We start from the raw sequence: 26,960 nt of genomic DNA, 5'->3' as shown, positions 1-26,960 counted from the left end.
ATTTTGTTGTTGAAAACCAGACATGGTATATTAGGTAAAAGGAACTTAGGTAGATATGTTTGGCTGGCGAGGAGATAGGCTATGCTACTTTTTGCTGTAGTTGTGGTGTCTGAAGCTAAAATTTTCTCTAGTGTCCTTGTTTTTGTTTCTCTTATTGTTTTCGGATATCCCTAGTGATTCTTTAAATAGGGTCTGAGTCTTGCAGTTCTTTTAGCTCTAATCCCCTGTTATTACCCAGGAGACCTACTGATGTGGTGGTATGGTATGGTAAGGTGTGGACGGAGGGAAAGCGTTCTATAATCCTATGATTAGGGCTCAGCCTTTTTGTGAGCCTGAGTTGAGTATTTCCCTTCTCTCATGTTGAAGGCTAGAAGGGGCTGGAGTTGAGTGTTCCCTTTCCCTAAGGTAGGTTAGGCTCTGGTAAAATAGCTTCCCTTGAGGACAGATCTTGTTAAGAACAGAATATTCTGAAAGTATTTCAAAAAGGTAATTTCTTCTCTAGCTGTGCAAAAAGCAAGAGATTTTCCTCAGACCTTCACAGTGATTATCTGTTAGGCTCCTGGAGTTGAAACTCAAGAAAGTTGTGGGGCCCCTCTAAGGCTGAACCCCCTTTGTAGTTTTTAACTCTCAAGCTGGTCCACACAGAGCCTCCAGCAGTTCCTCACTTGCAGTTTAAAGTGTTCCTGCTGATATTGGCTCCAACTGTGATGTTGACTTCAGCTTCTGGCTTCCGCTCCTGGTAAACTGTGATCCTCTGGTAAGCTTTGATTCTCTATATCTGTCTATCTGTCCCTCCAGGTTTCAGGGCAGCAGTTTGCCCTGTGACCTCATTTCCCTGGTGGATCTAAGAAGAGTTGTTGGCTTTCAGTTTGTTAAGCTGTTTTTTCTTATTGCAAGGATGGATTCTTCCAAGCTCTTTTCCAGAAACTGAAAATCCTTTGGCATTCCTTTGTAAATTTATGCTTAAAATGTCTATCATAACTGAAAAGTGCTAGTGTCAAAATTTCAGTCTATTCTTATTCTCCAGAAATTCAGACAAATATACATATTTATTTTCTGTTTTGATCCTTGAAAGAAAAAAAAAAGACTTTTAATGTCTATTATCTGCTAAGCACTTCCTTCCAAATGATATGCTTTTTCGTTGCTCTTATAATAGAATAGATCAAGATGGAGGAGAGGAGGAGCACTAAGGATAGTAATGAATCAGGAATTACTTATCGGGCTTCCCTGGTGGTGCAGTGGTTGAGAGTCTGCCTGCCGATGCAGGGGACACGGGTTCGTGCCCCGGTCTGGGAAGATGCCACATGCTGTGGAGCGGCTGGGCCCGTGAGCCACGGTCGCTGAGCCTGCGCGTCCGGAGCCTGTGCTCCGCAACGGGAGAGGCCACAGCAGTGAGAGGCCCGTGTACCGCAAAGACAAGAATCACTTATTGACCACTAGGTCTTCTTATATAGTTTGATACATTCTAAATTATCTGAATCTGATGTGTTTCACTCTTTGAAAGGCTCAACGCTCTATGTTATTTAGTACTAATCTAGATTTCAAGTTTTACCCTGCCTCTTCCTGAGTCACTGCCTAACTTACTACTATAAATATGGGTTAAGGGTCAATTGAGTCATTCGCAAGTAATCTTTCAGCCTACTTAGAAAGTTCTGCAAAGTGGCTTGGAATGAAATTTGGACACTTACAAAGATTAGAAAATAATTAAGTAAGATTGTTCGTTAAGGTTTATTCACATTATAATAACTTAAATGCATTTATTAATGGATGTTTATAAAGAGGATAATTTAAAATTTTACCCCATAGAAAGTTTTGCTTTTTAGAATTCTGTTATTTAACAGGATTGATTGAATTAGGGAACACTATTTAGTTACTTTCTAATTATGTGAAAACAAGTTGAATATTACCACTTTCCATGTTCATATGTGTGAGTATACACATATATATGTCTACATACACACATAAAATACCATATTTTATACATTTTTCTGAAAGCAAAATTGAACTTTGAGGCAAATGTAATGACTATTCAAAAATATCTTTTGCTGATCGGATTATCATTCTGCTTTAAACTTTTTAAAATGACTTAGATTTGGTATTACAAAAGGCTCACTTTTTGTTGTTGTTGTAATAAACACTATACACGTTAGCTATAATCACTGGCCAGAGAGAATTTCTCACCAGCATAATGAGAGGAAATGATTGAAGATCTCTGCAATCATGCTCATACACAAGGGTGGGAACATTATGGGCAGTTCCACAGTTGAAAACAGAGAATATATGTGAATTTATATTAACATAATTGGCATTCTTAGGAAGTTAAAACTGGCTGAACTGCGGTAGAAGCCCAAGTAATTATCACTAGCAGAGGCACAAATTTGGGGGTAATAATAATGATAAGAATAATGAAAACAAGATCACCAACAATACTAATGGCTAACATTTATTGATAACTTACTATGTGCCAGGTATTGTTCTGAGTACTTTACATGTATTATCTCATTTAATCATGCCCAGATTCTATGGCATAGATATAAATTAGTAAACTGAAGCACAGAGAGGTTAAATGACTTGTTAGAAAGTGTCAGAGCCTGTACTCAAGCTCACTCTTGACTCTGGCATCAGTGTTCTTAACACTGAGTTTTCAGAATTTTAAATTAAAAGGTTTTTAATTTACAGAATTATTCTTTCCACAATTAAAAAAAGAAAAACATGAATAATTTTTTTTGGTCCTTTCCTTTTTTCAGGCATTTCCCATGTTACTTTTCAAGAAGACTTATCATTCAGTGTTGTAGATCTGGAAAAAAAAAAAAGTAGCATTAAGATCAATCTTTAACTATATCTCTGGATCTGCTGACCAGTTAAGAGGTGCTATGTGAATTGATTTTTGTCTTACCAGAGTTTAATGCTTATGCTACGTGGACCATTGTTTTTACATGACAATATAATTGAAATCTACTACAGATATCCACATTAATTTATAACCCAAAGCTAGATTGTAACAATATAACTAATAAGGCAAAGGTGAGAAGTAAAATAATCTAGTGCCAGCTAGAGATATGTGTGCAGTGCTTCTTTGTTTGGCTCAAAACACGTTTCTTTTTCATTTAAAAGACTGACAGGCTTGAAATGTACGCTTCAAAAGCCAAAAAGTGATTAAGTCTTATCCGGGAGCTTGCAAAGTCATGCTAGCAAACAGGCAATAGTGGCTGCCACCATATCGAGTTGAGGTCCCCTGCTCAGGTCTCGGTGCGGGTTTTGGAGTCTCCTTCCTCTTTCCTGTCTACACAGTGAACTCACTTCAAGGTGGTAAGTCTCAATTCAAGGTGGTAAGTCATCTTCCCCTTTTTCTAAATCCATCTAAGATTATTTTCCACTCTTTGAAAAGTACCAAGAAAATAAATGTCAACCTAAAACCATTTTTCCTACTCTTTTTTTCTGAAATTCGGGTTTATGCTCTTTTATTAAAGTCACATATCTATTTGTAATGCTTAAAATAATTTCAGATTTTAAGAGTTCCTGCTACCTTAACTACTTCCCTTGAGAGGTTTACAGCAAGAAGAGTTTATTTTATATTTTTATTCGTATTTACGCAGTAATCAAACTTCATCACTGAGAAACTTAGGGGACAAAGAGAGTACCCTAGTGTTCTATGGCAAAGGCTGCGGTCGGTGACATGGCCCATGGTTGGGTAACCTGGCAAGAAAGACCCCACCGTAACACAGCTGAGCAAAGGGACCAAGGGTTTGCTGCCACGAAGCGAAAAGTCTGCTTTTTTAAACTGAGACTTGGCAGAGCGCGCGGCAACCCTGCACAGCACAGCTGCCGGAGAAAAAGACAGCGGGAGACTTGCTGCTCCGAGAGCAGGAAGTGTGATGCAGGCTTGGGACCCAAAAACCGAAATCCCTTCTCAGCAGCGCCTCCCAAAGCCAGCCAGTGCTTTCCCTAGGAGAAGGCGCAGAGTCCCCAGACCCAGGCTGGCCGCACCCCCATCTCCTTTCTCTTTCCTCCGCAGCGGCACACAGACGAGCACGTGAGCTCGGCAGCTCGTCCCAGCTGTGCCTCAGCTGACCGCCTCCTGATTGGCTGAGACAGACGTGGGCTGGGGTGGGGACTGGCCGCCTGCGTCGCTTGCCATTGGCTCTCAGGGAACCCGCCTCCCCCTCAGGTGAGGCGGGCTTGCGTGTGCGCGCCCTGTGCTCCGCGGGCGGGCGCGCCCCCGACACTCCCTCCCACCCCCCGCGCGATCGCGCGCCCCCCCCGCGCGCCTCCGCCTTTGCCCGCCCCCTGCCGCTGCCTCAGCTCCTCAGTGCACAGAACCGCCTCGTCTGAGGGGACGCGAGGATCGCCCTCGCTGCTGGTTTCGCCAGTGCGTTGGGCCGGGCCCTGACAAACTGCCCCAGGGGAGGCTCTTCGGAGCCGGACCTGGACCCCTGCGATAGCCGTCTGCTCTCCCGCCTCTGGTCTCACGAAGGGTTTCCCGCCTCGCACCCCCCACCTCTGGACGTGCCTTTCCTCCCCTCCTCGCGTGTGGAGGGAGCCAGCGCTTAGGCCGGAGCGAGCCTGGGGGCCGCGGGCAGTGAAAGCATCGCGGTGACCGATTCGCCATGGAGGGCGCCGGCGGCGCGAACGACAAGAAAAAGTAAGCCCACTCCCCCAGCCGGCCGCGTTCTCCGCCGGCCCTCCCGCCTGCCAGCCCGCCGCCGGGGGCTCGCTGGCCGGCCTCCGCGTTCCGGGGGGCCGCCTTTTTGTTTCTGCCTCTCTCCCCTCCCCTCTTTCTCCCCCAGCCTCGCCGGCCGGCCTCCCCCACTGTCCACGTCGCCATCTTGTCGTGGGGGGTGGGAGACGCGTCGAAAGTGCTTTCAGGGGCCGGGGGCCGGGGGCTGGGCCCTGCTCGCCTCCCCCTCCCGGCCGCCCGGGCCTCGCACCGCCCTCCTTACCCGCCTCAAACCCCCAGCCTGTCCCGTGCCCCACTCCGGGTGGACTTCCCCGAGCCTGAAAACCCCGGGAAGAGAAATGAGCCGCAGCTCAGTCGCCGCCGCTTGCACCCGAGCTTCCGCTCCTTCCCGCCCCCATCCTCTCAGGTTCCATTGAAAACTCGGCCCCGGGGCGGCCCCTGCACGCAGGTCCTGGCTTCCCTGTGGGCTCGGGGCCCTGGGTTTCCGACCCAGGGACTCGCGTGGTTGGATGATCTTGCCCCGCGGTTGTCCGGCTAGGCGTGTGTCTTTGCCTTTGTGCATTAGGGATTTGCCGCGATGGCCTGGGATGCTAACTTTTTAGTTTGCACGTGCAGGTTTGGTTTGGTTTGGTTTGGTGTGGTTTTAATCGCCTTGAAAAACTTGCGTAGAGCGAGAGTCGGAGTAACGGGAATTTAGGGGAATGGCAACATTTTAATGAGAACATAAGAATTGGATACTTTCTGTCACCTGTCAAGAGAGCCCATACTTTATAAGTGAATTATATGCTTCATTCATTCTTGGAAATATTTTAGTGAAAACGTAGCGGCTGGCTAAATTCAGGCAGACACTTTTAATGAGATTGAAAGAAAAGTATATGATCAGAGCAATTGAAATGCAGCAGTAAAATGTTGCAAAGTTTTTGGACAGACCTGCCTCATTTTCCTGAAATTGAAGTATATTAAAATATACCCGAAGTAAATAATCATCCTGTTAGAACTTAATGCAAGTTTTAAAAACACCTTGAATTTTGAGTCTTAAGTGGTACATTATAGGATTAAGAATTGTGAGTCCAACCAGTGGAATTAAGTGACCCACCTCCACTCCCACCTTTTGGTCCACTCTGGTATTTTAACCTTTGAGGAAATTATTTTAAGGAATTGAAGATTTATGGTAAGAGTTCTGGTTAGTAGGCTGGCTTTACTGTTAAGTCCTCCCACTCGTCTGGGAGAGATTAACTGCCCTAATCAGCATCAGCAGAAGATAAACTTGTTTATGTTCTTGCTATTTTGTGGATTCCTTTTTGGTCTTTATCGAATGGAATGATAAGTTTGCAGTTTGTATACACCAGAGAAAGCACGTATTAAATTCAAAAAGTGAGAAAACAGGTCTAGATTTCCGTTCCAAGGGTTGCCAGGAATTAATTGCAATTAATTTTGTAGAAGTGATTACAAGGTTTTTGATGAAATGATGAGGCTGCTATATTGTAAACCTAAGGCATATCATCTCTATGTATTGCCAATATTCTGTCCTTATATGCTGAATCATATTTAATATTGTGCATGAAGTTATGCACCAGTCACTCCCTTTTTGTATGCAATGTTCTACTTATTTCTCCTTTGCAGTTCATCAGTTGAGAGGAGCATAAGCAGCTTTAATATAAATGAATTAATTAGCTACTGTGCTTCACTCCCAAGTCTAAACTAGTTCTTAGATTTTCCTCAGTCACATTTGTTATTTTCAAAATATTCTCATTTGAAAATTTAGCAAACTTGGATCAGATTTAATGTTTCTTAATACAGAGGTTCTTAAAACTGAAAAATTAAGTTAAACAATAAATGGTAGCTACTCAACAACTTTTAGATGTTGTTTGTTAAAGATGTCTGTTTTTTTATCGTTTTCTAACTAATAATTTTAAAACTTTTTGAAAAGATAACTGAAAGATTGAGGGGCAGAGATTTTTCTCCTTAGAATTTTTCCATTTTAAGTGAGCCTGTAGAGTGCAGGTGGGGAGACAAATTTGTCATTTTTAAAGGAGGGTTAGGAAATTCAAAAGCTGAAGGATTGGAAAAAATCAGAACAGAGGTTGGGTATAGTTATAATAGATTTAACATAGGGAATTTCATGTTGATTCCTTAATAGTAGGGATTGAACTTAATTAATAGCACATTAATGTTGATTTTTAGATTTCAGTGGAATGTCAAGAGGTTCATTGTTCGCTGTCAGGTTTCAGGCCAGACCCCTTCGGTGTTTTCCAAAACATAGTTATTGGATCATTAAAATCTCAGAGAATGGACTTTCCTTAACTTCCTTCTTTAACTTTGGTCGTTAAAAATCAAGAAGCTCTCATTTACTAGTAAACTTTTTTCTTGTTACAATTTTACTTTGATTTCCTCTTGAAACTCTTGAAGAGGTTGCCTGGTGGTCAAGAGCATAGGATTTGAACTTGACACCTCTGCGTCTAGCCTTTTCACTTGTTAGCTTTGTGAGCTTGGGCAAGTTACTGAATGCTTGTGAGCCTATTTCCTCCTTTTGAAATGATGATAATAATAGCAACCATCTTAGTGGTTATTATGAAGATTAAATGTGATAATGCCTAGTGCTTGGTTTAGGAGTCTTGGTAACATTATATACTTGAAAATAGGTGTTACCTGTTAAAGTTTTAGTTTAAACTTCCACAACACTTTAAAACTCTTCCAAATGTTTCTTTGTGTTAGTTCTCCTTCTCCCCACTTTCTTTTCTATATCTCCTAAAAATGAAAAGACTGTCATTGGATCCACAACTTTAAAGGGGATTCTTTTCAGTTAAAACAGTACATCCCTGGATTATGTTGGCATCTAGCATCAATTATTCTTGAGCATCTGATCTACTGTCTACCTTAGGTCCCCTTTTTCACATTTCCTTACCCCCTTATTTCCTCCCCAAACAGGCTACTAAAAATTTCCTCTGGACTTTAGAGACTAGAGTCATAAACACATATACTAGTTAGACAGTTCATTTCAGCAGGGTATGTGCAAGGCACTGCAGTCTTAGGAATGGCAGTAACTTAAAACATTTTTATTTTGTCTTGATGCCACAGTTTGGAGTAGAAAATTTTATAAATATTAATCTTTGCTAAATATGATGACTTGATAAAATACTTGTGGTAAAACATATGAGCCTACATAGTAGAAAAACTGTACTTTACTTATGAATTTCTCCAGAGGTAAGATCTTAGGCTTTTATCTCAAGGCAAGGCTTCAAGCCTGTACTGTTTGTCTGATTTTTGTAGCTCGATTTGTATAAAATTTATATTAGTGCACTCTTCCATGTGTATGTGTTTACTGAATTATCATGCTGTTTTAGATTATGTGTGGTAGTTCATTCCTGCGGTCCACTGCAAAGCATTTTGTGCAGTTTAGATAACATCCAGTCTTTCTACCTATTGACTTCCATTGTCTTTGCAGCTCTAATGGTGTTTGGGCTCAAGGTAAAGATTTTGTGGTTACATTCTATTGTTTTATGTTAGGAATGGTGTATAGGAGGCTGAGGGGGATTAGTCTCGACTGATTTTTTTCAGAAGAACTCATAATAGTTTATTGTGTTTGGTGGTGAAATAAAAAACTTACCATGCATGGATGTTAAAGATTTGGGTTAGATTACTGTGCTTATTTATAGACATGTCCTCTTAAAATATAATTTTAAAAATTTACATATTTAAAATACTATATTCTTTTCTTGTCTGAGATGGTTAACATAGGTCTGTTTTTCAAGTAGGAGAAAATAATCTGACTTAAATGTGTTGTTGGATTAGTTTTCTATTAAGATTGATTTTAATTCATAAGAAGAATGCTCTTTTTTCTTGTTCCTTTCTCTCTTTTTTTTTTTCAACATTGGGACAAATTATCCAGTTGGTGGATTTTACCTAGCCTTCTGCTATTTGTGATGTATGTATGTATGTATGATATATGTGTTGTGTATGTTTCTGCTTAACTAGAGAGTTAGAAAAAGAATTTGAAACTAAGACGAGCCAACCTTCTTGTTGCTCAGTATTTTCGGTGAAAGTATAGTGATAATTTTTAAATCTACTATAGGCCTTGGAATTTTAAAGATAATTGTATCCGTGTCTCTTGGCGCATCAAAAATTAACTATTTTGTATGTGCATTGAGTTTTACATTAAAACTTGTATTTTCTGCAGTAAAAAGTAATAAACCCATATCTGTTTGCCAGACATGACCCTTTTAGGAAAATATAATGTATAAAATCTAAATCTATAAAAACAAACTTTAATGATTACCTCATGACTTTTTTTTCCTCCATAGCTTTTGAAGTGATTGTAGGGTTTTTTTAAGTTGTGGTTTTAAAAAACAACATAAAATTTCCCATCTTAACTATTAATAACTGTACAGTTCAGTAGTGTTAATTCACATTGTTGTGTAATCAATCTCCAGAGCTTTTTCACCTTGTAAATTTGAAACTCTGTAACTGTTAAACAACTACCTCCAATTTACCCCTCTCCCTACCCCGCCCCCGCCCCCGCCCACTGGCAACCGTCATTCTACTTTGTTTCTATGAGTTTGACTACTAAATACCTCATATAATTAGAATCATACAATTTTTGTCTTTCTGTGACTGGTTTATTTCACTTAGTATAATGTCCTCAAGATTCACCCATGTTGTAGCATATGTGAAAATTTTCTTCCTTTTTAAGGCTGAATAATGTGTATTAGATTTTAGTTATCCATTCATCTTTCGATGGACACTTAGGTTGTGTTGACAAAAATAATCAATAGACAATCTATAATAGAAATAGGAAAGGGTTTTCTTTGAACCGAACTGAGGACTATAGCCCAGAAGACAGCCTCCCAGATTACTCTGAGAAACTGCTCTGGAGAAGCATGGTTTTAGCATAGTTTTATGTCTTGTCAGAACAAAAAACATCAAAAACAAGTCAGAGATACATTCCTTCAAGGTTTCAAAAAAAAGCAGATCAGCAAGTACATAGCGAGTATGGCCTTGGCACCTGGGATGGGAGTCTTATCATCGAAGGAGTACCAGCTTTGTTGTCCCAGAAAGGGAGGCATTTAATCTTTATTTTTAACATGGACATTCTTTACTTCTGGTCAGTGTGCCCTTTTCTGTAATAATTAAAGCAGATGTACAGTGTATATTTGGTAGGCCACAGTCTGTTCTAGTTAGCATAAAATTCAAGTTAACTTATGTATAAGCCAGAATGATTTCCCCACACCTGGACATGTGAATATTTCTTTTGTCAGTTGCTTCCATTTGTTGACTATTGTGAATAGTGATTCTGTGAACATGGGTATGCAAATATCTCGTTGAGATCTTGCTTTCACTTATTTTGGATGTATACCCAGAAGTGGATTGCTGAATCATATGTAACTTAATTTTTTAAGGAACTGCCCATACTGTTTTCCATAGTGGCTGCACCATTTTACATTTCCACCAACGGTGCACATGGGTTCCTATTTCTCCACATCCTTCCCAACACTTGTTATTTTCTGTTTTTATGGTAGTAGGCATCATAATAGATTTGTTGAAGTGGTTGTGTTTTTAAGGGTTAGTTTGTGAATAATTAAACTTAAAACTAACAGCAGAGAACAGTTGCCACTGGAAGCTTTATCAGAAGTGAGATTAAGCAACTCTAAAATGAGAATTAAGTTTTTCTAGTGACTTAGAAAGATTTGATGTGCCAGTACTTCTTCAGAAAAATACTTACTGTTTAAAATGGTCTCTACCTGTTCTGTTGTTGATAAAGTCCCATTTCATTAGTAACTTTGTTTTAAAGAACTTAAAACTATAATTGAAATGACTTATTTTTATAAAATAACTGTTCCCAAGATGTTATCTTTTAATTGTTCTGGTGATCTCACCTGTTATTTATGCGTGTCTTCATTTAAAAATTTCACTTGGTTATAATATTAAACATAAAGATTATTTCCAAGTATGATTTTCAAAATTTATTGTTTTATAAATGGGACAAAAATTAGTGATGGAACATAACTTACTGTAGTTCTTGTAGTTCTACCAGTTGTTTTGAAAGTCACAATATATTTAAAGTGTCTCCTAGCTAATATTGCAGTTTTCACTGATTAGTGACAGTTCCCTGTGCTTCTCCACTTTTCCTAATAGTTTGTGAGAATTTCTTTTTCCAACTGAATAATATTATGGTAAAAATAAACAGAAGATTTAAAGGCAGAACATTTAAGTCTTTGAGTTGGAATATATTTCTATTCTTTTTTTTTTTTTTTTTTTTTTTTAACATCTTTATTGGGGTATAATTGCTTTACAATGGTGTGTTAGTTTCTGATTTATAACAAAGTGTATTTCTATTCTTATATATAGATCTTTTCTCATGAATTCAGATGCTAAGCAAATTTATTTAAAGTGACCCCTTCCCCTTTTTTCAGTTATAAAATTGAAACATGTTTCAATGAGCAAGATCACAAATAGACTGAATTTGAAACTTGTGATGGAGAAGAGATTACTGGCATACAGTGACCTCCTAAGTATTTGAATGAATAAATGAACAAAATGAAAGGATAACTGAATGAACAAAGAAAGCAGAGGAAGATTTTAAGATTTTTAAAAGGATTTTTTGGAAGTCATTATTGCTCTTCTATGTTGCACTTTTGATAGGAATTTTTCTTATGCTGGGGCATCTCTTGTGCTACTTTAGAACTTTCTTGAATCTCGAATTGTAATTTTTCATCACTTAAAAACATTTATAGTATCTATTAAAACCAGGTCGGAAAACAATTTTGTTAATAAATACAGCTAGGTAACATGTACTGGCCTTGAAAAGATCTCAATACCCTATTTTAAGGTATGTTAAAGGTTAGTGCCTGCCAATTCTATGTACTTAGAACACTGAGTAAAAAGTTTACTAAGAGGCGTGTATGGCTGGGGAAAATCAGCTAGGCAAATGTGGAAAATATCTTTACCCTTGTTTCATCTTTAGCAAACATTTCTTAAATCTACTCTAAACTTCCAGAAAGTTTAGACCAGTTTACATTCTCTAGCAGTATTTGAGAGTGCCCTTTTCTTGTACTTTATCATCATTAAAGTTTGTTTTTAATATGAAACACTGGCAGTTTGTAAGTGTATTAGGATTCTTTTTATTGCAAGTGATGAAACACAGCTCAGACTAGTTTGGGGGGTGTGGGCTGGGAGGCCGTTACTAGCTCACACAATCTAGCTTTGGTTTAAGGGACAGTTAGATCCAGAGTCTTAAGTGATGTCCTTCAAGTGTAATCTCAGGCTTTCTCTTGAATATTACTTGGTTTATATTTTGCTTGATTTGCATGTTGGCCTCATTCTGCCATTGACAAGCTATTAATATGGTATGAATTATGGCCACTAAGCATTCCCATGTCTGCATCCATACAGTTTGTGATGATAAAAAAAAAAAAAGAAAAGAAACTCCCTCTGTCTTCTAGTATCCACGTATCAGTCTCTTGGATGAATGCCCATTTCCCTGCTTGGACTATTCATTTTTAAATGTCAGTGGGGTTCCCTTATTACATGTGTCAAATGTCTTTTTGCAGATTATTTGATTGTTTTGATGTAGATTATTATCTCCTTATACAGGACTCTTGATCAATGCTGGGCTATAGGTTTTTGTTGCAAATCACCAGAATTCATATTCTGCAGAGTTCTCTATATCAAATCTAGTTGGTCTACAATTGTTCTTGCTTTGGGAAAGCTTAAAATCTCTTCTCTGGACTAAGGCTTTCATTTCTTTAAGAAAGATGTAGTAATGAATGACTAATGGCTAAGAGGTTTGGCTCTAGAGGCTGGCTGCTTACTTTTCCACTTAAGCTGTGTAATCTTGCACAAGTTGCTTTACCTCTTTAGGTCTCACTTTGTTTATCCGTAAATTAGGGTAAGGGTAATTGCCTTATAGTATTGTTGTGAGGACAAAAGAGATATTAACCCATGTGGAACACTCATAACAATTCTTGGCACAAAGTAAGGGCTTAATAAACTAGAAACCAATTATATCCGTATTATTATTATATTTATTAAGTTGTTTTCAAAAGAGTTTCACTCCCTTGAAGTCTCATGGTATTATTTAGAATCCTTCAAACCTTCTTTAGGACAGTCTGACAAAGGCTGATGTCCTTTTGAGACAATCAGTGAACTTATAATAGTAGTAGAATAGTTGGTGGTGCTTTTCCTCTACATTGCTATTTTTCCATGAATGTCTGGCCTTTGAAAATTAAGTGAAGATACTTGTTTTTTTTGTGTAGACAGGTTATTCTAAAATAATCATTTTCTACAGTGATAATAGTAAAGGAAGAAGAATATTCTCAAGGGTATTTGTTTGGCTGTTACAGGATGGGAAATTAAGAAAGCCTACTTTTCCATGCTCTTTTGATGTCAGAACTTCATTAAATGTCTATTTAGTCTGTTTGCAGAGGAAAGTTGGAAATTGCCTACCTTTGCAGGTAACATAGCTAAAATGTTTAAATGAGTTATGTGTCAAATCAATAGAACCTTCATTGTGAGTGGAGGAAGGGATATTTTCTTGGATAATATGAAGAAGTTGATTTATCTCAATGATTCAAAAAATTTTTTCAACCCTAGACCACTACTCTAGCACCTAACCACCATGGCCTGTAACATATTGTTGCACATTCATTTATTCAGCAGATATTTGTGCATCTAATTTGTCAAGCAGAGCGGTGAATTGTTGATGGCTCAGGCCATAGTTGAACATTCAGTTTTTGGTGTTAATTGATTCATCCATTATGTGTTCCATGTTTTAGTTTTTAGTACAGTGTGATTTAAGTTTGAGGTTATTGCAAAATAATTGACTTTAGGATTGAATTTTTTTATTTATTTGTTTTATTATTTATTTTAATATCAGCCATCACAGGAGTATCTTTTATAATTGTGTTTACAAATTTGCCAGTCTGCTGTGAGAATTTTCTTAGACACACATAAAAAGCACTCTCACAAAACAGTCTATTCATTTTTGCAGCTTTAAATGTTAGAAAGTTCTTTATCCCAGCATTTCTCAACCCTGACTACTGTTTAGATCTCTTCTGGAGCAAAGTAATCCTTGTGAACCTTTGAGATGTGCCCAGTGACCTCAATCTGTGTGTACCACGTTTAAAAATGTAACCCTGTTCATTTTAGTGATCATTTGGTACCAATTTGATCATAAACAAACGCAACTTCAAACACAGAACGTTTCTAACAATGATAGAGATCTATATAGAGATCTTCTAGATGATCCATAACATGCTTTTTTCCTTTTCTTTTTCTTACATTGCCACCAAAATGAGAATAAGATTTAAAAATTCTTATAGCTTACCTTCAGCACTGCTTAACTCTATTGAGCAAACCCTGCCATGTTGTAACTCCCACTTATTACTCTCTGGAATTGCATAAATTATGAAATCTGCCTTCTGTGTGACATCCTTTTCAAATATCTGAAGGTAGTTATGTCTCTTCCTTCTATTCCTAAGTAAAAACATCCTAAATTTCTTTAGTCTTTTAATTTAAATTTTAAAATTATATGTTAAGCATCTGATGTGTGGAAAGGCATCGACCGTATTAAATACAGAGGCATCATTCCTAGGTGGAATCTGAGAGCTGCCACTTAATAATAGTATTACTTATCCTCTTTTTATAGACAAAGAAACGGGATCAGAGGGTTAGTTGAAATTTTAGTTGGTAACATTGGATAGGATGGATTGGTGTAGGTGGAAAATCAAGACATTTGCTTCAGAAGAGCTTCTCTTTTGTCATCGTTTCCAGAAACTTCATCATGGTCAGGGCTTAGAACTAAACAGGAAAAATCTTCAGGGTGTGATTTCTGTGTGTATACCTTCATTCCATGTGATTTTTTTCCTACTATATAAGAAAGAACTTGATTATTATAACTTACGTATCGTTATATTTAAGCAAATAATTAAGGATACATTTTTCTGAATATACACATGCATAAAGTTTAATGTCACTGACCTTGATTTCCAGTCTCAGTTCTACTACTATCGGAAAGCATATGATAAGGGAAACAGAAAGGCATTTACAAGCTGAGAGGGAGGTAATGCTAAGGGAGAAGAGTAGTAGCGTAGGTGACGGGAAAGCCATTAACACACAGCTGTTACTCACGGACAGTGAGTCTCAATCCTTTGATGTTTGTGGCATTCATAAAGAGTTTAAAAGGTGATTTATGAAAAATTATTTCAGAGAATTGAAAAAAACGTTGCACCATTATCACATTTTTCGTTTGGTCATCTTTAAAGCCTAATTATGCTCTGATCTTTTTGAGGAAAATTATGGTTTTTACTAAGCACATACTTTATTACTGGCTTGTCATTGAGTGGTACCTCTAGCTTCTTATTCCCAGCAATTGTACTTCGTTCTACATAGTATTGCCCAATCCACTCAGTTCAGTGTTCTGCCTGACAAACACAGTTATCATGGTATGTGTAGGTAGCTGCAGCTACAAATAAATTTTTCTGTTTTCAAATTTGCTGGCTAACCTGTTAAACTTCTGCTATAAGATCTGCTGATGGTTCTCAAATTTCTGTGGCTTAAGAATCACCTGGGTGTTTAATTAATATAAGGGTTCCCAGGTACCCATCCACAGAGGTTCTGATTCGGTAAATTTAGGATGGGACTTAGGAATGTGTAAACTTTACAAGCACCTATAAATGAAACACAAACCTTGAACAGCTAGGATTGCTCATCAGAATCACCTGGAAGATTCTTTTTTATTTTTACTTTTTAATTGGACTTCGTCTATTTTTTTCTTCCAGTTTTCTTGAGATATAATTCACGTAAAGCACTGTATAAGTTTAAGGTGGACAGCATAATGATTTGACTTATATACATCATGTAATGATTACCACAATAAGTTTATGGAACATCCATCATTTGACATACATACAAAATTTTTTAAAAAGAAAAAAAGTCTTTTCTTGTGATGAGAACGCTTAGGATTTACTCTCTTACAAACTTTCGTATATAACATACAGCAGTGCCAATTTATTAATCATGTTGTACACAGAAGACTGTATTTTAAACTGACATGCCAAGCCTACAAGTTGAATTTCCAGGATTGGGATCTAGGTACAAACATCTGGGGGGAAAAGTTCTATTGGTGATTGTGATGCAGACCACAGGTCAACCATTGATTAATTTTGTGTAAGTCCATATTGTATTTTATAGTTACTGAGTTCTAAGTATGTGGCTATGTTAATGTCTTAGAGTCTGGATATGTTTTCCCTGTTTGTAAAGCATTTGGGCAGATTTTTAAAGAGAAGGTATTTAGTAGACAATTTTTGAGTGTTGATGAACAATCTTTTACGTCTCTGGGCATTTTTGAAGGACACATAATGAAGTATTTTTTTAGAGCAGAGGGGCTCAAGGTATTCTCCAGACCAGCATCTTCGGTATTATCTGCTAATTTATTAGCATTGCAGATTCTCAGGCCCCATCCAGCCCTTCAAAATTGGAAACTCTGATTGTGAGGGAAGCTAAAGTTTGAGAACCTCCATCTTAGAGTAATAGCTTCACATTTTTAAAATTTATCTAGTACTTTATATATTGTAGGGGATCAAAGATTTTTTTGAGAGGCTCAATACCAATTCTGAACTGAGAAAGTTGATTTTTAAATCACTAGTTAAGAATAATCTAAAAACAAGCATATTCTTTTTCCAAACAGAATTTCAATATACAATCATTAAACAGATGTAAATCTATTAGCTAATTAATTTAATTAGTGCATAGATAAAACATTTACATATTAATGCTATCTCAGATGTGATACAGATTTCATTTTCAGAATATACCCTCTAATTTAAAAGTGATTCTTTTTCCCCCTATTTATTTTACTGCAACATTAGAAAATCGAGTGTTAAAACTAAGCATTTTTGTGAGGTTACTGGAAAGTGAATAATCCATCTTTCTCTAATTGTGGACATTTAAGAGATCTTAAGTTAGTAAGTTAGTAAGATAATTATCATCTAAACCAAGAAATTTTAAAGCTGCTTTCAAAAATAATACAAGTAAATGTATTCTTAATATTTTTTGTTATAAACCATTTCACCTGCCTTTTGGAATTTCAAATTAATTACAAAATGATGAATTTTCAAAATCTGAAAATTAGATTAGAATGAGAAACTGAAAATACTGAATTATATTGCTTACTCAGTTTTACTTTCCATTCCCTGGAAAAAATATGATTGTTCTTGCGTTATTCCAAAATGAAGACAAAATTTAACTTGTTTTCAGTTAGTCTTTTTAGAAGACAAGTTTAAAAGATGACTACTTTCAGATTTTTCTGACAAGTGCAGGTGTCAGTGTTAGTGTTAGTTCAGTGGTGGATATTCTTAAAGAACAAAATAATCTGTGATCCTGCCATCTTGAAACTGCTATTGTTAACGTGTAAACTTTGCTAACACTTTATATATTGTATCTTTCTGGTTTTATCTGTGCATTTATAAGTTATACATTTATTTATATACATAAATATGCATTACATAGACACAGAGAGAAATGGATTCATACTCAAATTTTGTTGTAGAGCCTGCTGTTTTTGCATACTACTGTATTGTAACATCTTATATAAGTACAGATTAATTTTTGTAGACTGCCTTGTCTCCTAAAATTTTATATTACTTGGTTTTGTGGGAAGATTATTTCTGTGGCTAATGTTCTGTCAGTTAGGGATTGACCCTGGTAACGACTATTGAATAAAGACAAGAAACGAAGACATATTGGTCCTAGAATATAAGCTCCATAGGGGTAGGAACTTGGTCTGTTTTGTTTATTGTACTATGTCCCATGCTGAGAACAGCATCTGTCTCATAGGAGATGACCAAGAAACATTTGTGGAATAAATGAATACATTCTCTAACATGAGTATCCTAAAGGTTCATTTTTAAATTTATTGATTAGAATTCAGAGAAATTTTTCTGGAGAAATTAATTATAAATAATAGCTAGCTAACTGTCCTGAAAATTTAATTTGAAATGTCAAATTTTTGTTGATTTGTCCATTAAGAGGGATTTTTAAAAATTAAACATTATCTGAAGTATTCTGGTTTTACAGCAATTACCTGATGGAAAATATAACAACAAATCCTATTTATGATGAGAATACTCCTAATAATAAATCTAAAATACTTGTCTAAGGCTAATCCCCCGTTGGAAAAAAAGCCAGTAAGATTAGAAATCAACTTACTGAAAACTTTTGTGTCTTATGATAATAATTACAACACTTTCTAGGAAAAGATTATAGAAAATAAAAGGAATCAACTCTCATGTTTCCAGCTGGACTAGGAAGACATAAATGTGATAAAGGTATTGATTTAATTGGTTAACAACATTAACTATAACTCATGCATTTTCCTGACATAGATTGCAGTGATAAGGGAAGTAATCTTAAACTTCAAGCTTCTTTTTAGCAGATAGGTATTCTAGTTTCTCAGCTCTGTTCCTAGGCTGTAAATCTCTTCTCTGTCAAGATCACTTAACTCTCCTTGGTGATGGTATCCGTGCGATTCACTGTTACACCGCTTGGTGAATTTTTTTTATTTTTAGCTTTTTTTTTTTTCCATTCTAACATCTAGTATGGTTACTTATATTTGAAAGTGCATATCCAGATAATCGCAGTAAATCCAAATAGTATGCCTTGTTCCCAGTACTGACATCGTTACACTGTTTAACTATGATTGTAATCTATAGGATCACAGGAATGCTGGTGAATCACAAATTCAGTGATACCAAAAAAGAATGTTGAAGGGGCAGTTAACCTTCCATGGACCGAAGTTAAAGTCAAATAGCAGATTTGGGCCAAATACTTAAAGCCACTTACGCACATGCCTACTAAGAACACAAAACTGAACGAGGCAGTCTCCTGCCTCCAGGAAGATTTAAGGACTGTAGAGGAACATAAATATAGCAAAATAACCAGAGTGGTCCAATCTAGGGGAGAGGAGCAGTTTTTGGAAGACAAAACAGAGACAAAGTGATGATGGAATTGAATCTTGAAAGTTTCTCACATAAATTTACCAAGTTACATATTGAGAAGGATACCCCAGCAGAGACAGTGGAGTGAGTGAGTGAGCCATAAATGAATAACATACTATGCTTTTGAGTAACTACAATGTGGCCAAAGAAATGTGGGGAATGATGAGGATGAAGAGATGGGCAGGAAACTAGCTAAAGGAGGGTTTCATCTGAAAATAATTAGACTTTGTCCTGTGTACCTTTGATGGGATTTTAAGCAGGACATAATATCAGAGTTCTTAGTTTGGAAGTATCATTGTGGTAGTGATTTGAGGGCGAAATTGAATGAAAATGACAGTGCAGATTAGTTCAGTCAGTGGTTCCTAAATCTCACTGTGTATCATATACATTTTGGGAGTTTTAAAAAACCCAGATTTGGGGGCCCTACTTCAGATCTACTGAATCAGATTTACAAAGGTAAGGCCCAGAAGTCTGAAATATTGACTGTCCCCAAGTAATTACAATGCAGCTAGATCAGCATTTGGGAATATCGCATTAGGTAACTATTTCAGTAGACTAAGTGGGAGGCTGGCTATGCTCCATGAGGGTTGTTCTGCTTATCACTATATTCCTAGTACTTACACAGTGCATGGTACTTGATAAATGCTCAATAAATACTTATTGAATGAATAGTTCTTGAATGAAGATGGTTATTCTGAGGTTCAGGAAGGCCACTTCCCATCTAGTGTTTTGGTTCTCTAAAGAGTTATGATAATTAAATGAGCTAATATATGAAAGCATTATATTTATGTGAAAGCAATACACAGCGCCTAGCACATAGTAAGTGCTCAATAAATGTTAGAAGGGGGGAAATTCTCTTCATCTTTTCTCTCATGGTACTTTGTGTAAATAGGTATCTTGGCAATTGGTTTATGCCTGACCAGAGCTCCTGAAGTAAGTATGCAGATTGGTTTTACTTTGGGGATCTGGATGTTAAGCAAATAAAAAAACACCAACAATACTGAGCTTAAGATGTTCAAATTAGGTACAGAGATGCTCCTCTGCACAAATTAAAAATAAAGTCTAGTGGGAATGTATGAGTTGATTGGATTACTGATTCTCTCCCTTTATTGGCTGGCAGTACCCATTAAAGGGTGCTTTGCCTTGAACAGGTAGTCGGTGGGGCAGAAAGGATTGCCATTGTTAGATGCCTTTCAGTTAGAATTTTGGATTTATAAGCAGACTCCAGGAAGGAGCCTGGCCATGAGTTCCTTTGGATAGCTTAGGGTCAGGTCCTAAGTTCCAAAGCCAACCCCTATACCTCTCTTTTATGTCTTTGACGATGTAAAGTAGACCAATTTTGAACTTTAATTAATAATGGCCTGGACTTATAAATACTTACCTTGGTTATTAAAATGAGTTTCTGAGAGGCAACATAGTCTAGTGTTAATAGCATGGTTCCTAGAGCTAGACTGCTTAAGTTTGAATATAGGTTTACCATTTATTAACTGTGTAAACTTGGGTAAACTATTTATCCAGGTTCCATTATCTGTAACATGGTGATGATATAATGATTTAAATAAGTTAATAGGTGAAAAACGTTTAGAATACCACTGTGTACATAGTACACACCATGTATAGATGTTTAGATTTAAAGCTGCAGGCCAAAATGCCAACTAAAGAATGAAAATTTCCTTGGAATTTCCTCTGACCTGAGACATTAAGAAGTACAGGGCAGCTAAAACAATGAGATATACAAATTTCATATCTCAGCTTGGGAAAAATTAAAACAATAAAAAAGACCCAAAAAAAAAAAAGACCCATAATATATATTACCACAGAACACATGGGCAAATAAATACACATTCATGGGTTGGCAGAGACAAAAATGGAAACAGATCTTTTTGGAAAGGATAACTTAAATGCCACATCCTTTAGATCATGGAATTTCACTTCAGAATGTCTATCTTATAGAAATACACAAGAAGTGCAAAACAACAACAACTTGTACCTTCAAGGCCAGAAAGAATTTTTAAAGCCACAAATAATAGAGCTGAGAGATTTTTTTTTAATTGATACCTTAACTTTATTAGAAATGTCTGTTCATCTGTTAACATTTCGAATGATTATGATCTAACTTCAGTTCTTAAAGTCACCAATATTTACAATTAGGAATGCCAACAGGCTTTTCTTGTGCAATTAGTAGACAACACAGATGAATTAACATATATGCAATTATTCTGTGTTCTTATTAATCTGAAGAATAATAGGCTTTCTCTGTAAAATGGCTATTGCTTATTCATGAACTCTGTACACAAGAAGCTTAATAAGACAGCAGCTCTAAATGTATTTCCTTTACAAAATCATATGAAGATATAACTACTAGCTTCTTGTCCAGTACTGTATGCTAAATAATAATGAAATAGTAAGTATGTGAAAACTATAGTACCCCAAAGGTTAAGCTGTACTGCTAGTTAACTCAAACATTGATTCTAAAATGGTCATGGAAATGGGTAAGCAAACTATTCAAAAGACAGAATTTTTACTGTACTCTTGACTGATTTCTAGTGTGACTATCTTTACTTGATCTGTACTTAATAAAAACAACATAGATGGAATTGATAATTTAGAGAATAACGGTGCCCTTATTTGCATGCTAAAAATCTGCCTGTTCTGGTCTACAAAACTTTTATTGTGCCATCTAAATAGTAAGTAAATAAATAGTACAGGATTCATCTTTGTGGGACCTAGATTCCATGCTCTACCAGAAATAATTTGTGGTCAATAGTACTGTAATTCTGTGGAGTATGAACTGATAAAAAGAGCCTTCCTGTGAGTAGACAAGAAGCTGGGCAGTTCAGATGCTAAAACTGTTAAGAATTTTGGAAGTTTTAGCTTTAAGCTGAGAAATGTTTTAAGAGCTCCTGTAGTCACATGTGAAGAACATCAGATAAATTTCTTCATTAAATCTTTATTACAGGTCTCCTGATTGCTTTATGTCTAGATTGATTATGAATAGAAGACATACTGATTTTCATCACCTTCTTTATCTAATTTAGGTTTGTCAACTCTTGAGCTATCATATTACTTGTTTTATTGAGGCTTACTTTTTTTCCAAAATCCTGGCTCATGCTCAAATTCTTATTCTCACAGTCTTCACTAGCTTAAATATATTATCCTTTACATGTTCTATCCAAGCTCACATTTCTAATGGATTTGTCTTATAAAACTTGGTTGCCGTATCTTGGACATTCATTATCTTCAAAGTTCTGAACAATACAACTATTTCTAAAGATATAGAGATAATCCATCAGCATGGTTAGCTTGATCAGATGCCCTTTAAAAGCATATAGCATGTAATATAAGGATTTAAGTTTTTCACCAGGTGTTTCAGTTGGGTAGTAATTTGTTGGTAGCTTAGATTTGGTTGAGTAATTTAAAAGAAAGAGGGCTTAGTAAATCTGATGAAAGTTGCTGATTAAATTCTGATCACCTGGACTAATTGTGGCATTTGAACCAATATTCAGGTTTATCATGAGATCATTGATCATCACTGTTTTTTTGGTGATTTTACTTGAACCAGATAGAAATCTGTTTCCCACTCCACTGCTGCCTCTTACCTGCCAATTCAAAAGGGAAAAGAAGTGAGAGAAACAGTATCTGAGATGCTAGGGCCAATGAGGACACACTAGATGTCTCCCGCACCCCCAGGAACTTCAGTACATGTATAAGATAGGTTTTTTAAACTTTTATTATTGTACATTTTAAAGTTCAAATTTAATACATTTACTTAAAATCAATGAGAACAATGAAGTTCTAATGCAAATAAAAAATGAAGTTGTAGACTGAGGACACTTGGATTTTCATGTTAGACTTATAGCATCGAATATATTTTTGTGTTTTTAAAAAATTCTACAGCATTGAGAAAATCCTGATTCATATAGGTCAGTAGTTATAAGTAGTAATAATTTTTAATAGCTCACCTTCAATCTCAAGATACTCAAGTTAAATTGATCTAGTTGCTTGAATTGAAATTTTTGTATCAAAGTTTACTAATAATAGCAAATGTTCACATTCCTTATTAAAGTATAAAAGTCAGATGAGCACACAAACGTGAGCAACTGCTAAAATTATATCACTATTGTTACAACACCGCTGCTGGAATTTCACTTTGTAATTATACAGCATAACAGGAGCATACTCTGAGAATGAAGAGCCTTGCTTGTTTTTGAGAATGTTACTTCTATGATTGAACCTCATAACTTTGTAGATCATTGGAGGGAGGAGAGATTTAAGGTGGAGACAATCATGTACTTAATTCACAGAATATAAGGAAGATTAAGTGAAATAATGCTGGCAGGGTTCTTAGCACAGTGCTAAGTGCTCAATAAATGGTAATGGCTATTTTCAACATTTAATAAGTAATTGATTTAATTGGATTAGGTTGAGGGTCATAGGAGAGCAGCTGAGTATTTGAGGTAGAAGCAGCATTCTCCATTAAGAAGATAAAGCCTTGTGGAAGAGCAGAGACTTAAGTAAAAGTTTAAAAAAACCACCTGTGTTGAAATCCTGTCTCCTACAGCATGGCTATTTTTAACCTACTGAATCCCAGTTTCCTCATCTGTAAAATAGGGATAATATTTAACCTGTTTACAGGTTGTTATGAGAGAACTAGTACAGGACAGTGTTTGACACATAGAAGGTTTTAATAAACAATAGCTGTTAAAGAAGAAGCTAAGGATAGAACCAGGTTAGCCTTGTTTACCTTCAGCTGGGTCAGGAGGAATAGGTAGTGCTACACAGTGAAGCAAAGGAAGATGGCTCTGCTTGGATGACTTATGAAAATCTTTCTGACTGATTTTATTCTTGGAAGAGTTCCCTAAAGATGTATGATTATATTGACACCCTTATTAGTTTTTCTTAAACTGTTCTCTTAAATTCTTAGTATTATGCCACATCATTTTTTTCTTCCAGACGCCTGCATTTATTTGGTACTTTTTGTGCCAGTAATACTGAATAGATAAGGGGTTGCTAAAGGAGTAAGCAAGCTGAAAACAGTAGCTGATTATAGATGCTGATATAAATCCCTGTAGCTCATAGTCAGTATTGCTCATGTGGTAGCATAGAGGGAAAAAAGTCTCTAAGTTGAGACTACTTTTGAATGGCTATGAAAGTGCAGCCTTAGATGTACAGGCTACTTTTAAGATTTTGGCCAAATCAAAAACATCCTCTCCAATTTGATGTGCCAGGGAGGAAACACTTGCTTTGGACAGGTGTGAAGCTTCACCTCGGACTTCTTGTGAGAGTTCCTTTTGTCTGCAGTAATCCAACAATTTGTGTAGCTGTCTTTAAAAAAATACATTTATGTAGTAGGATACATCTCTATATAATTTAACTACATGGCATCTTCTTATCCTTTCATGGTAAGCAGAAAAATGTAAAATGAGTTTTATTCAAGCAAACACAAACTAACGTATTGTCTTTTTTCTCTCCTCCTCCTCCTCTCTTTTGTTAAATAGGATAAGTTCTGAACGTCGAAAAGAGAAGTCTAGAGATGCAGCCAGATCTCGACGAAGTAAAGAGTCTGAGGTTTTTTATGAGCTTGCTCATCAGTTGCCACTTCCCCATAATGTGAGCTCACATCTTGATAAGGCTTCTGTTATGAGGCTTACCATCAGCTATTTGCGTGTGAGGAAACTTCTGGATGCTGGTGAGTTGTTTTACAAGGACATGATAGGTCTAAAAATTAGAAATCAGAAGTAATTGGAAATTACTTTTAGAAGGTGGTCATACTCTCACTTCTTTTGTAACATGATATCCTTTTTATTACCTGCCTTTAAAGCTTCATTCAGGAATTTTAAGGTATTGGCCTCCCTCCCCCTCTTTTTCTCTTGCTGCACTTACCTACCTACCTACCTGTATCTAATGACATGACCCGTCTCTTTTCAGTGGTTTGCCTTGCTTCATTAGTTTAAATAATCATTAAAAGCCCCTGGAAAATCTAATTTTAGTCTTCCTGTCCTCTGGCCTTGACTGTGTTTTGTGTTAAAAGAATGACAGGAGAGGGCTTCCCTGGTGGCGCAGTGGTTGAGAGTCCGCCTGCCGATGCAGGGGACACGGGTTCGTGCCCCGGTCCGGGAAGATCCCACATGCCGCGGAGCGGCTAGGCCCGTGAGCCATGGCCGCTGAGCCTGCGCGTCCGGAGCCTGTGCTCCGCAACGGGAGAGGCCACAACATTGAGAGGCCCGCGTAACGCAAAAAAAAAAAAAAAAGAATGACAGGAGAAAAAATTTAAATATATAGAAAAAATATATGCTGCATGTATTAAATAACGTATCTGGGGAAAACTTTATAAAAACATCTGAATATTACTATCATTTAAGTATAACTTTTTAACTAATTTTTTTCTTCTTGTGCTTTTTTTAGGTGATTTGGATATTGAAGATGAAATGAAGGCACAGATGAATTGCTTTTATTTGAAAGCCTTGGACGGTTTTGTTATGGTTCTCACAGATGATGGTGACATGATTTACATTTCGGATAATGTGAACAAATACATGGGGTTAACTCAGGTAAAATACCCACATATTAAGAGCCCTTCTGTATGTGTTTATGATTTTATGTTATAGGTCTAATTTTTTTTTTTAATGTTTTTACAGTTTGAACTAACTGGACACAGTGTGTTTGATTTTACTCATCCGTGTGACCATGAGGAAATGAGAGAAATGCTTACACACAGAAATGGTGAGAAGAAAAGTTTATTGTTTGATTTATTGTGACAGGTGGTTTTACCTAATTGGATACTGTCACTAATTTAAAAATTTTGCTGTTGTAACCTAAGGCCAAACCTCATTTCATGCTTAATAAAATGTTACTCTATTCTTCGTTAAGTCCATGTTATTCTATTTTTTAGGAATTTCATAAAAATACCTAACTTTTTTAAAAAGCCCACCTAATCCATAAATAATTATACAAATATAAGAATTAATAAAATGGAAAAATAAATAAAAATCAGGACCAAGGAAGTTAATTTAGAATGTAACTTTAAGGCAAGGGGAAGTCATAATACAAATAATAGGATTTTAGACAGTTATTAAAGTTGAGGTGCCAGTTTGGGCTCAAGCTTCTAAATGCCCAAGAAAAAGAAAAAGTTTCCCCAATTTTAAAGAGCATAACTGCTGTCTGACCCCTCAGGTTGTTCACAATAATTTGAGACTATGCAGTTCAGTTAGAAAGTATTACATTATGGATGCCTCCACATTAGTAACAAAAAAGACCTGCTCGGACCTTTAACTCAGGAATGAATTGTTAAAAATAATCAAATCTTCCAAGATTTGGGAGAAAAGTACCTTGTGAATTACAAAAACTGAATTAGTCTTTTCACACCTGTGCCTTCTTAAACAGAGTATATAGATCATAATTTGATCTATCTTTCATGACTCAAAAGTTACCATACTGAAAATTTGTCATTTTGCTCTGTGGTTGTTCTTTGCAGCTCTCCCACTTAAGTGTAAGTTTGTTTGCTTCTACATTAAACAACCTCATTTATATTTCTTTGTTAATAATTTTTTATGGTTTTCTGTTTAATCTCACCTCATTTATACTAATAGTTAACCTTTATTGAGAGATTACTCTGTGCCAGGACACTGTTTTCTGAATTTTATGTGCTTTAACTCCTTTAAAAACCCTGTGAGGTTAACTATTTCTATTTCACTGAGGAAACTGAGTTACAGAGTTATTGAATAACTGGCTGAAGATTACTTGGTTAGTAAACAGCAGAATAAGGGTTAAACTAAGGTAGACTGGCTCAAGTCCACACTCCTTAGTACTTTAGAGCTCTTTTCATGTTCACCAACTCTCACTACATTCTACTGCCATTTCTCACTTTGGAGCCCTCTTCCGTTATTTAATTTCATGCCGTGTTCTTACTGTGAACTTGGAAAGCAAATGAATACTTTTTAGAATTCTGTGTAAAGGAGGAGTAAATATACTCTAAGCAAGGACCTAAGTGGGCCGTTGATGAGTTTAATATAGTGTTTACACTTTGAGGTTTGTATTGGCAGCTCAGAGCTTCCCTTGGGCTAGACTATAAATGCATGGATATATGGAAGTCTTGTTTTGATTTGGTAATGATGCTAATGCATTATTCTAAATCAGCTATAGTCTACTTATTATAGCTTAAATGTATGCTTTTAACCAAATGTTTTTTTAAAGCACATGAACGTTCAAAGTACATGTGCTCTCTTATAATAAATTTGTGATTTAATTATGAACATTAAAAAAATCATTCCTAATGTTAATGAATTTTTGAT

At 36.5% G+C, this 26,960-nt stretch overlaps 1 protein-coding gene across 2 annotated transcripts in view; it reads left to right on the top strand.

Moving 5' to 3' along the window:
* Positions 1 to 4,328: 4,328 nt before the first annotated feature.
* Positions 4,329 to 26,960, top strand: part of HIF1A (hypoxia inducible factor 1 subunit alpha) — a 42,077-nt gene continuing 19,445 nt past the window's right edge. The window contains exons 1-4 of one of the 2 annotated variants that reach the window (XM_065870856.1): positions 4,329 to 4,642; positions 24,168 to 24,358; positions 25,075 to 25,220; positions 25,308 to 25,392. In XM_065870856.1, the coding sequence (XP_065726928.1) occupies positions 4,608 to 4,642; positions 24,168 to 24,358; positions 25,075 to 25,220; positions 25,308 to 25,392 (457 nt within the window). In that variant the 5' untranslated portion in view covers positions 4,329 to 4,607. Of the gene's footprint in view, positions 4,643 to 22,950; positions 23,043 to 24,167; positions 24,359 to 25,074; positions 25,221 to 25,307; positions 25,393 to 26,960 lie in introns of those variants that run through there. The other variant, XM_065870857.1, reaches the window with a different exon arrangement.

Source organism: Phocoena phocoena, chromosome 2 (genome assembly GCF_963924675.1).
Source record: "Phocoena phocoena chromosome 2, mPhoPho1.1, whole genome shotgun sequence".
NCBI lineage: Eukaryota > Metazoa > Chordata > Mammalia > Artiodactyla > Phocoenidae > Phocoena > Phocoena phocoena.
This window is presented reverse-complemented; position numbering and strand designations above follow the sequence as displayed.